The sequence below is a fragment of the Gekko japonicus genome, unplaced genomic scaffold (genome assembly GCF_001447785.1).
Source record: "Gekko japonicus isolate JY-2015 unplaced genomic scaffold, Gekko_japonicus_V1.1 scaffold867, whole genome shotgun sequence".
NCBI classification, from domain to species: domain Eukaryota; kingdom Metazoa; phylum Chordata; class Lepidosauria; order Squamata; family Gekkonidae; genus Gekko; species Gekko japonicus.
In genome coordinates, this window is record NW_015169800.1 from 412360 (window position 1) to 423672 (window position 11313).

Below are 11313 nucleotides of genomic sequence, written 5' to 3' on the forward strand. Positions count from 1 at the left end.
GCCTCCCTGTGGGGTTGGGGTGCTCATACGGACGACACTTGTGTGGGTGCTCCATGGCAGCCCCTTTGGAAACGTCATCACATCAACTATCTGGAACTGCTGGCCGTAAAATTTGCCCTCAGATCCTTGCACAAACAGGTTGCAGGGAAAGCTGTGTTAATATTTACGGACAATACAACTGCAATGGCTTATATCAATCGCCAGGGCGGGACAGTGTCCAGATCCCTTTGCAGGCTAGCTATGGACATATGGGAAGAGTGCCTTCATCGGAATATCACTCTCCAAGCTGCCCATCTGCCAGGAACTTTGAACCAGCAAGCAGATTTCCTGAGCAGAGGAGGAGCATCGGACCACGATTGGGAGCTGAATTCAAAGTATCTCCTCCCTCTTTTTCAACGTCTGGGACATCCCCACATCGATGTTTTTGCAACTCGATTCAACAAGAAGTGTCCCATGTTTTGTTCCAGAGCGGGGTTGGACCCTCTGTCACTGGGGGACGGCCTGTTGATATCGTGGGCTCACAACTTTCTGTACCTATTTCCTCCGATTCCGCTGCTTCACAGGGTGTTGGTGAAAATACAACACGACAAGCCCCATTGTCTTCTAGTAGCCCCCTGGTGGCCTCGGCAAGTTTGGTTCCCGACACTGTTGAGGTTAGCCAAGGGATCCTTTGTACACCTGCCGCAGGAGTTGGATCTCCTCCAGGCTCAGGAGGGCCAGGTCCTTCACTACGATCCTCTGAGTCTCAAGCTGACTCTGTGGGAAATACGCTTTCAGTGATGGACGCTCGTATCAATGATGTCTTGTTGAACTGTCGTAAACTGTCTACTCGGACTTCCTACACAAGGAAGTGGAATCTATTCCTGCAGTATTTGAATTCCTCAAATCTACCTCCTCCGCCAGTGGATTTGAGGTCTATTTTTGCATTTATTTTGTCCAGAATGGACTTGGGTCTCAGTTTTTCGTCGGTTAAAGTGTATTTAGCTGCGGTGTCAGCTTTTCATCCATCTGTTGATGGGTTTTCAGTTTTCTCGCATCCTCAGACAAAACAGTTTTGTAAAGGCCTTATTCGCCTGTACCCTCCCCGTCGTCCTCCAACCCCGGCCTGGGATTTGGCTTTAGTTTTGCGTTTTTTGATGGGAAAACCTTTCGAGCCATTGGCCACTTGCTCTCTAAAATTGCTGTCACTCAAGACTGCGTTTTTGGTGGCCATTACCTCTGCTCGTCGGGTCAGCGAATTGTCTGCTCTGAGGTGTGATCCACCATACTTAAGTTTTTCCCCACATGGGGTTTCATTGTCTTTGGACATCTCCTTTTTACCGAAAGTTGTTTCGGAATTTCATTTACGTTCAGATGTAGTTCTGCCATCATTTTTCCCGTCTCCTGCTAATGAAGAGGAACGGAAATTGCATTCTCTGGATGTTAAGAGAGCGTTGTTGTTCTATTTGGGCAGGACTAAGTCTTTTCGCCAGTCTCCAGCTTTGTTTGTTGCTCACAGTATGCCCTCCCAAGGGAAGAAGATCTCTTCCCAGAGGCTGTCGAGATGGATTGTGGAGGTGATCAAGCTATGCTACGCTTTGGCTAAGAAACCTCTTCCAGGTCAGCTTCGCGCCCATTCTACGAGGGCGGTAGCAACTTCCACAGCTTTCCTGCGAGGTATGCCGTTGGAGGACATCTGCAACGCTGCGACTTGGGCTACTCCGCTCACCTTCGTGAAGCATTATGCCCTTGATGTCCGGTCTTCTCGTCGTGTGGCGTTGGGTCGGTCTATATTGCAGACGGCGCAGATGTAGGGCCTCGGCCCCTCCTCCAGGTAAGAGTTATTGCTTGCTATTCTCCCAAGGGTGTGATGCACAGAGACCACGAAGAAGATAGACAGGTTGCTTACCTGTAACTGGTGATCTTCGAGTGGTCATCTGTGCATTCACACCACCCGCCCTCCTTCCCCTCTGCTCTCGGCCCTTCATCTTGTTTCTTTGAAGGCTGTTGGGCGGCGGTCAGAAGGAACTGGCGGGATCTGCGTGCCCCTCCTTGGTCATGCGCAGTGGAGCCGGCGCGTGACCTGGGAGAGGCGCGAAAATCCCTTTTGCTAGCTACCGGTACCGAGAAGGTCAGCGCAGGCGCAGTATATCCCAAGGGTGTGAATGCACAGATGACCACTCGAAGATCACCAGTTACAGGTAAGCAACCTGTCTTTCCTGGACAGTAAGATGTTCACCCATCAGACTCCCTTCCCCCCCTCCCTCACTATGGCAGTGTAGCTGACATTCTGTCCCTCCGAAAACCCCTCCCCACCAGGTTTGCTAGGATACATGCTATGGAAGGCAAGCAATAAGCTAGGAGCACGAACATCACATTGTTCAACCCATTCATTATGTGAGGGATCAAAGTCCTTCCACTGCACAAGATAGAACAGCCGGTCCTGCCTCAGTTTGGAGTCCAAGATTTGGGCAACTTTGTGGTGCGGTTCACCATTCACCATCACAGGAGGCGGGGCTGTAGGACGAGGTCTCTAGGCATTCGGTCTAGGGTCCCGCTTTAACAAACTGAAATGAAAAATGGGATGAATTCCTTTGAGCGATTTAGGTAGCTCCAGTTCAACAGTCACCTCATTGATTTTTCTCAACACCTTAAAGGGCCCCACATATTTCCAGCCCAGTTTTCTGCTGGGTTGGAGCCCTTTCAAGTTCTTAGTAGACAAATATACAGAGTCACCAGGTTGGATATCCCACCCAGGGGACCTTCCCTTGTCAGCCTGGGCGTTGTAATCTGCTTTAGCCTTCTCAAGGGTCTTTTGGATCACAGGCCATTGTTCTTTGATCCCTGCTGTAGGTAGAGGGGCTCCTGTACAATATTTTTTTAAAATTTTCATCTGGATGGCTGAGAATGGGCTCAGATGTGAACAGCTCCTTTAACTTGTGAAATGTTTCCTGGCATTCAGCCGCCCACTCCAAGCGCGCCCCAGGCTTAGAGCTGTCAGGCCCCTTCCCCTTAGTTTTAAGCAAATCAGTGAGGGGCAGGCTCACTTGGACAAAACTGGAGATGAATGCTCTGTAGAAATTAGCAAAACCAAGGAAGGCCTGGAGTTGGCGCCTGGTTCAAGGAGCCTCCCACCCCAGCACATCTGCTACCTTGTTAGGGTCCATCTCCAAGCCCCTGGAAGAAATGCGGTAGCCTAGGAAGTCAACCTGTGTCTGGTGGAACTCGCACTTAGACAGCTTGACAAGCAGTTTGTGGTCATACAGAGTCTGTAGAATCTCCCTCACCAGTTTCACATGTGACTCCTTGTCACGTGAATACAGTAAGATATCATCAAGATAAACTAGCGCCTCCTGGAGTAGGTGCTTGTGTAACACTTCGTTTATTAAGCTCATGAACACCCCGGGGGCCCCTTGCAACCCAAAAGGCATCACCAGATATTCAGACTGGCCCAACGGGGTGTTGAAGGCAGTTTTGGGCTCATCACCTTCCCAGATGCGCACTCGAAAGTACATGTCCCTCAAATCAAGCTTGGTGAAAATCTTTCCTTTGACAGCCTCCGCCAGCAGGTCTTTGATCAAGGGTAAGGGGTAAACATTCGGAGCTGACACCATATTCAAGCCCCGGTAGTCGGTGCACAAACGGAGGCCTCCATCTTTTTTCTTTCTGAATAGAACGGGGGTGGCAAAGGGGTAATATCTCAGTGGCCCAGTCAGTATTACGGTGGGGGGGGGGGAGGTTCATCGGCCTCCTCCTCCTCGAACACCTTGGCCAAGTCCCGATACTCTGCAGGGATGGAGTTTATTTCCTCCTTAGCCAAGCAGGCATAGACTGGACCGTCCGGAGGCTTGTCCCCCCACTCCGATAGCCAGGGGTCGGATTTACAGCCAGAAGCTATAAAGATGACAGCCCCCTCACTCCATTGGATGGGCTCTGAGCCATGGGCTTCCTAGCACCATGGAAAACCAAGCCATGGGGTTTACAACGAACGCTCAGGTTTCCCAGTGAGACCCCATGATGACTGTCACAGTTTGGTAGTTACAGGGCTCACGCATAATGGACCTGTCCTTCTGGGTGAAAATCAGGCTCAGGTAACAGCTGCACTGGGACCCCCAACCCCGTGACGATAGAAGAGCTAATGAGGTCTCTGGCACACCCTGAGTCTATAAGTGCCCTTACTCATACCTGGGTTCCCAGCTCTGGGTTGAGTACTGACACAGTCACGAAAAACAAAGGGGGGTGGCTGCTCACTGCTCGTGGCCCAGACTGCTCTCGGACCTGCTGCTTTGTGCCCTTTACAGCAGGTCCTGGCCTCTTCCCACCAGCCGGGGGTTCTCGTCTCCACTGGAGGACGCAGCCCCGGACTGGGCGTCTAACTGAAGGGCCCGAGGCAACTTCAGGCTCAGGCTCCCTTTCCTCGGGAGCCTTGGGGACTGGTGGCATGATGACTGCAGGGCAGAAAGCAGCATAGCGGCTGGCCTCCCCGCAGCACTGGCACAGCCCCTGGGGCATCCTCTGGTCACACAGTGGTCCCTTTGGCTTAGGACGGGAGGTCTTTGGGAGCGCCCCTGGGGTCTTCGGGTACACCTTGGGAGAAGTAATCTTAATCATCTGGAGGTGGTTCTCTGCATTGCCGGCTTCTGTCACCCAGGCTGCCAAGAAGATCAGATTTACATTCGGCAGCACCGCCTCCCGGATCTGGTGGCTCAGCCCCAGGCGGTACTGCTCCACAAACACTGGTTCAGGCCACCCCTGGATCTTAGCGGTGGCGCAGGCAGTAGAACGCCTGCTTTAAACATCTGTGAGCAGCCATTGCGGCTGTTCGAATACCACCGTGCCCGGAGTGAGCTCCCGGCCTTCGTCCCAGCTCCCGCCAACCCAGCGGGCCGAAAGCTAATTAACACCTGTTGCAAGTAGGCAAATGGGTACCTACCCTTAGACGGGTAGGGGGCACCCACCTCTGTCGGAAAGAAGATATGGTGGAGAAATGTGGATGGAGTGGTGATGCAGACAACACCATGGCGGCGGCGGCAGCGTGACATCGGCGGCAGTAACGGCAGCGGCGGCTCTGATGGAGTGGAGCGGAGCGATCCCTGGTGGCCAGGGGAAACATCGAGCGACGGCAAGCGGCAGAAGATCGAGGCGCGCAACGATGACGCAGGCACGGCGGTGCCTGATGGACGGAGCCAGCCAGCGTCCTCGGAAGCTGTGCGCCTGCGTGGTACTGCTGTGCTGTGATCGCTGAGCCGGGGGGTGAAGCCGCGCCGCGCCGACCCAAAGTTGCCGAGGAAGGAAGAAAAAATTAGGACGACAAATTGTGAGCCGCCCAGAGACCCCTTCGGGGGTTAGGGCGGGATATCAAGTCTAAGGTAAATAAATAAATAAATAAATAAATTAGCTACATACATCTTGAACTCATCAGAATATTCTCTCACCGGCCGGTTTCCTTGCTTTAGGGCCCACAGGGCGGTGCGAGCCTTCTCCGCTTCCATGGGGTCTTCACACTGCCTCCTCAGAGCCACCTTGTGGGGGCCCCCCCCCACCCCCACTTGGGACCCGGCTGCCTATGAAGGGGTGTGTGTGTGTGCTTAGCCCCTCTGGGCTTTCGCAGGATTCAGCGTTCACATGTTGCACAGTGGAAAACAGTGGCAGAGGCCGGGGGGGGGGGGGGGGGGGGCGGGGGGGGGGGTAGTAGACGGCCTTCCCCCTCTGAGGGCTGCATTTTCCTACTGGTTTATGGCCAATAACTCTGTGGAACCTCCACTTCTCTTCCCAGGTCGTAAATGTGTCTCTTCTTGTCCTGTCTCCTAGCCCAGTCCTCATCCATGGCTTCTCCGCAGACGGAGGCGCTCTTTGACCTCATCGCCAGCTCCCAGGGCCGGCGCCTCGATGACCAGCGTGCGAGCGTGGGGAGCCTCCCGGGCCTGCGCATCACGCACCACAACCTTGGCCACCTCTGCGTGGAGGGCAGCGCACAGGAGCCAGGCGACGAGTTCTTCAACATGCTCATCAAATGCCAGGTCTGCTGGTGGGGCAGGGCCTCCCGGGAGAGGGGGCGAGGCAGCCAGCCAGGCGGCCTGTTGTGTCTGTAGTGTGATTGCCACAACGACTTGCAGCAGCAGGATGCCAGGTGTTGGGAACTCAATTTAGAAGTGCCACAGGGGTCCAGTTCTGGTCAGAACTGTGACACAGTTGGAAGAGGGTCTTCTGCCCCCCCGATCATTCCCCTACACAAAACAGGGCCAGGAGGGCGCTGCAAGCATTCCATGCATGTGCCGCCCCCCCTGATGGGGCAAAAAGTACTCTGCTGGGTCATTTGGGGCCAGAAAACATCGGGGGGGGGGGAAGCTCCCCACACACACACCTCCGTTATAACCAGAAGCAAACCCCTGCAGTCTTCTCAACGGAGTTCTGCTGGGGTCCTTCTGTAAGTCCCCACAGCAATCGCATGGCACAAGGGGAACATGTAGGGTTAGCCCTGTCTTGGTTTCAGGATTCTTCACAGTTTTGTATGAGTGCTTTATGTTGAGGCATTACAGCCTATGCAGAAGAGGATGACATTGCCAGATAAGTCCAAAGTTCCAGCCTCCCCAGAATACCATCTCTGGCAGGAAGTAGCCAGGTGCCCTGACCAGGAAGAGCAGTAGGCAGCCAGCCAGCCCCCCACCCCCACCGCCCACCGCAGCTTGTCTTTGGCATCTGGTCATCAAAATATACCAGCTGTGATCACATCCAGTTGTCACTGACATTCTCCGGGAATTGCCGTGGTCTTTCCATACAGCATTCTCTGGGCATGCGTTCAAAAGCCGTGGGTCGAGCCCCTCTTGAAACTATTTTCTTATAAGTTTTCTTGGATGGGCAGCCGCATTTTAGAGCTTCAAGAGTGCACATTTAATTATACAATTGCAGGAGAGACATTATCCGGCAATGTGCGTTCTAAGCTTTCTAAGGACACCAGAACTGCAAGGAGCTCGTTCCTCCTTGTCGGCTGCAGCCCCCTCTGCCCGGGTCCCTCCCGGCAGGAGGCTTGGAGCGGCATCAGCCGCCTGCTGTTTGGCCAAAGGCAAACCTGACTCTGGTCTCTACTGGTTTCTGCTCTGTGTGCAACAAATACATTAGTGCAATACAGTTTCATTGCGCTGAGAATTTATTTAGTTACATTTACAAGTATATTCATGTATATACTTAAGATCAAGAGTTGTATTTACTACCAGTGGAGAGCCTGCAAGGACTTGCGTGTAGGGGTGTCTCCCCGCGCCTCCCCCCACCTACGTCCTCTTACCCTTTCCTCCCATAGAGTCTCCCTGTTTTCTGCTTCCTTTTTGCCTTCCCACACACCAGCCCACTTTTACCGGGGAGGGGGGCTGTCTGTCTTCTGCTTTCCATTCTCCCCTCCCCTCCCCCCTGCCACATGCAGGGGGCCACATGCAGCCCATTTTCACTGAAAATGTTGAGACAGTGTGTGGCTGCAATAAAGAAGGCCAATGCTATGCTGGGGATTATTAGGAAGGGTATTGAAAACAGATCAGCCAGTATCATAATGCCCCTATATAAATCAATGGTGCAACCTCATCTGGAATACTGTGTGCAGTTCTGGTCACCACACCTTAAAAAGGATATTACAGCTTTGGGAAAAGTGCAGAAAAGGGCAACTCGAATGATAAAAGGGTTGGAACACTTTCCCTATGAGGAAAGGTTAAGGCGCTTAGGGCTCTTTAGCTTGGAGAAATGACGACTGAGGGGTGACATGATTGAGGTTTATAAGATTATGCATGGGAAAGAGCAGGTAGAGAAAGAGGTACTTTTCTCCCTTTCTCACAATACAAGAACTCGTGGGCACTCCATGAAATTGCTGAGCGGTCGGGTTAGAATGGATAAAAGGAAGTCCTTCTTCACCCAAAGAGTGATTAACACATGGAACTCACTGCCACAGGAGGTGATGGCGGCTACAAGCATGGATGGCTTCAAGAGGGAATCAGATAAGCATATGGAGCAGAGGTCCATCAGTGGCTATTAGCCACAAGGTATAGATAGGGACTCCGAGGCAAGTGATGCTCTGTCATCTTGGTGCTTGGGGGGGTCAACAGTGGGAGGGCTTCTAATGTCCTGGCCCCACTGGTGGACCTCCTGGTGGCACCTGGTATTTCTGGCCACTGTGTGATACAGAGTGTTGGGCTGGATGGGCCTTTGGCCTGATCCAACATTGGCATCTCTTATGTTCTTATGTTCTTAAATGAGTCTCAAGGTAGCAAATTGCCCAGTGGTGGCTGCAAGCTACAGATCCTTCCGCTATCATTTGGGAGAGTTTTAACCCCCCCCCCCCCCCCCCACCCACACACATTTTTTAAAGGTAAAGGTTTCCCTTGCTCGAAAGCTAGTCAAAACCGACTCTAGGGGGTGGTGCTCATCTCTGTTTCTAAGCCGAAGAGCCAGCGCTGTCTGAAGACATTTCCGTGGTCATGTGGCCGGCATGACTAAACGCGGAGGTGTACGGAATGCTGTTTCTTTCCCACTGAAACGGTCCCTGTCTATCTACTAGCAATCTCTTGCTTTTGAACTGCTAGGTTGGCAGGAGCTGGGGCCAGAGGCAGGAGCTCACTTCGTCACGCAGCACACTCGGGTCTCGAACGGCCCAGCTACAGACCTTCCGGTCTGCAGCTCAGCCTCTTAACCTCTGAGGCACCGCGGCCCCATAACTTTTTTAGATGCCAGATTTTTTGTACACTTGGGGTTTTTCTCAAGTTTGTAGAAACATCTATATTGGTTGGATGTGGCTTCGTTTTCTGGATTTAAGTCCCCACAGATGGGGCCATGTTGAGCATTAAGATATATTATGATTGTTGGACATACGTGTTTGCCGGGGTGCTGTGCAGGGCATGCAGTGGTCATGGCTAGTGATGATTGTATATGTGGCTCTCTTGACACAGCACATCAGATTTGCGTTCCCTCTCTGCCCTCAGTACTCCACTCACTGGACTACCCCCTTGCCAGCACAGTAATGCTCCTCTCCTTCATCCCAGATGCAGTTTAGCTGGCTTGGAAGTGTCCTTCGTAGGAACCAAATAGTCAGAATCTCTGCTATGTTTGCCCCCATTCTCCTCCCCCTTTCTGAAGTTTGGTTTTTTTGGTTCCTTTGCAGTCGTCCCGCATTGACGACCAGCGGTGCGCTCCACCTGCCTCCCTCCCCCATGGCCCCACCATGCCAGACGAGGACTTCTTCAGCCTCATCCAACGTGTTCAAGCCAAGCGCATGGATGAGCAGAGGGTGGACCTGACCTCAGCCCAGGAGGAGGAGGAGGAGGAAGAGCAGGCAGTGGAAGCGGAGCCGCTGGGTCCGCAGCAGAGGCCCAGCTCCAGCTAAGGGGCCAGGGCAAGGGCGAGGGCAGAGCTCGCGTGTGGAGTGCCGTGCGCCGAATGGATGAGCCCAGTGGATGAGACCCAGCTTTGTCGCCAGGAACATCGACTCCTCTCTGTGCCACCCCCTCTTAGATGGAAAGGGTGGTGTGCGAACTGTACCTTGGCTGCTTCTTGCTCTTCCTTTGCTAGACTCAGACGTGGATCCCCATGAAGACGACAAGATCGGTGGCCACGGGGATAGGGGTGTTTATTGAAGTCTGCTTTTCTCTGCAGCCGAGCCTGATCTCTGGAGGAAGAATGGTGCTAAAAACAGAAGATGAGGGAGAGAGATCCAATGCAGGGATGGAGTTAGGAACATTCTCGGAGGATAAACCTGCCAGCACTTATTAGTCTTGATAACGGAGAAGGGAAACTTCCGAGAAACACGGTGAGGACAACCTTCACCTCCTTGCCAGGTGTGCCAATGCCCGGAAGCCCTCGGCTGTTGGCTTCTGGAGGCAGAATGCTGGGTGGGCAGATGCCAGGAGGGACTGATGCGGCTGGCCGGCCCGCCCTTGGCATTCGGTGCCCGTGGGGGCACTCCCCACAGACAGCCGAGGGCCTGCCACCGGAGCCCCTCAGCGAGCCCTCAGGCGCCTGAACGGGGCAGCCCAGAGCCTCTGCTCTCAGGCCAGGCGGTGCCTCTGCTCCCATCAGTCCCAGCTCCGTGCCAGGACCACACGCAGTCCCAGGATTCCCAAGTGAACCGTGGTGGCCACGGTGTTATCGGCAAATGAGCGGCCTTGGCGTGAGCCTGGCCAACGGACTGGCTTTGTTCTCCGCTCAGAGTCTGAGTTGCTTGAAATAACTAGGAAGAGGAGTGGCCGCTTGCCTGGGGCAGAGGTGCCCAGTGCGACCAGGAAGGGCCCTGCCACCCGACAGAGATGGAGACTTTTACCACCAGGGTGGCTTGTGGTGCCAATGCTCCTCATAATTCTTCCCAAGTAGCTCATTCCGCATGAAGTTCATGGACGGATAGAAGGCGATGTTTCTTTTCAGCCACCTCAATGGCCAGTGAATGAATTTTCATTTGAAGTACTTCGTGGTACGCTCAGCTCTTGCACATCTTTAGTTTGGTGGGGGGCAGATAGTTCTTCTTGCCACCTTGCCCACCTTGATTGTATTTGAGCTCCTTAGGCCTGGCTGGCCCTGTTCTGCGTGAGAGACCCTCCAGGGCAGTGGTTTGCCTCTGCACTTTTTCCACCGCTGGAACCTCAGCCCACCCCAAATGGAAGACAGCGGTCCTGTTGCGTTCCAAATGCATTTGTGGCCTCCGTGGTTCACAAGTCACTAGCAGGTGCCTGTAAACTATCTATGCAACAGAAGAATCTAAGACTCCGTTTTCGTGCCAGCCCTGGGAGCGGGGAGGGGGGGAACGATGACAACGACGTGTGGCTCCAAGAAGATCCCGCCCACTCCGCCCCACCCCCTTCTCCTCTCCTCTCCGCTTCAGCCAGCCTGGCTTTTGCGGCACAGTTCTCCTCAGCTCTCCTTGGCACTTGTCTCTCACCAGGTGCAGCAGGAGCAAATAAGCCCACGCTGGAAGGCTGCCACGAAGGGGGAAGGGACCGTCCTCCGGCCCGTCTCTGTGGCTACTCAGGTCCACGAGGAGAAGGGCTGCACAGGCCGCACCTTCGGCCATCTGTGCTGGAGGAAGAAACCGGGAAGCTGCGCGTAGGGCGATGGTAGGCAGGAAGGTTGCCCAGAAGCTGCACCGTCCTTAGACTCCCTCCTGGACTCTCCCCCCTCCCCCCAAATCACACTCGTCTCACATTCGCCCCGGAGATCAGACCCAGTCCTGGTCCCTCCCTCTTGTGTAAAGGCTGGAATGTGTCACAAGACTGCCAGGCCAGAGGCAGGGAAGTCTGGCACCCCAGTGGCCAACGCTGTGCCAGGGCTCTTGCCAAGCCCGACGGCCACAGGCCTCCAGGAAGAGCG

General features: G+C 54.0%; 1 protein-coding gene across 1 annotated transcript in view; it reads left to right on the forward strand.

The window, feature by feature from the left end:
* GPSM1 (G-protein signaling modulator 1) overlaps positions 1 to 11307 on the forward strand; it is a 68624-nt gene extending 57317 nt beyond the window's left edge. The window contains exons 12-13 of the mRNA XM_015417109.1: positions 5791 to 5999; positions 9119 to 11307. Coding sequence (XP_015272595.1) covers positions 5791 to 5999; positions 9119 to 9340 — 431 coding nt within the window. The 3' untranslated portion in view covers positions 9341 to 11307. The remainder of the gene's footprint in view (positions 1 to 5790; positions 6000 to 9118) is intronic.
* The last annotated feature ends 6 nt before the right edge of the window (positions 11308 to 11313 follow it).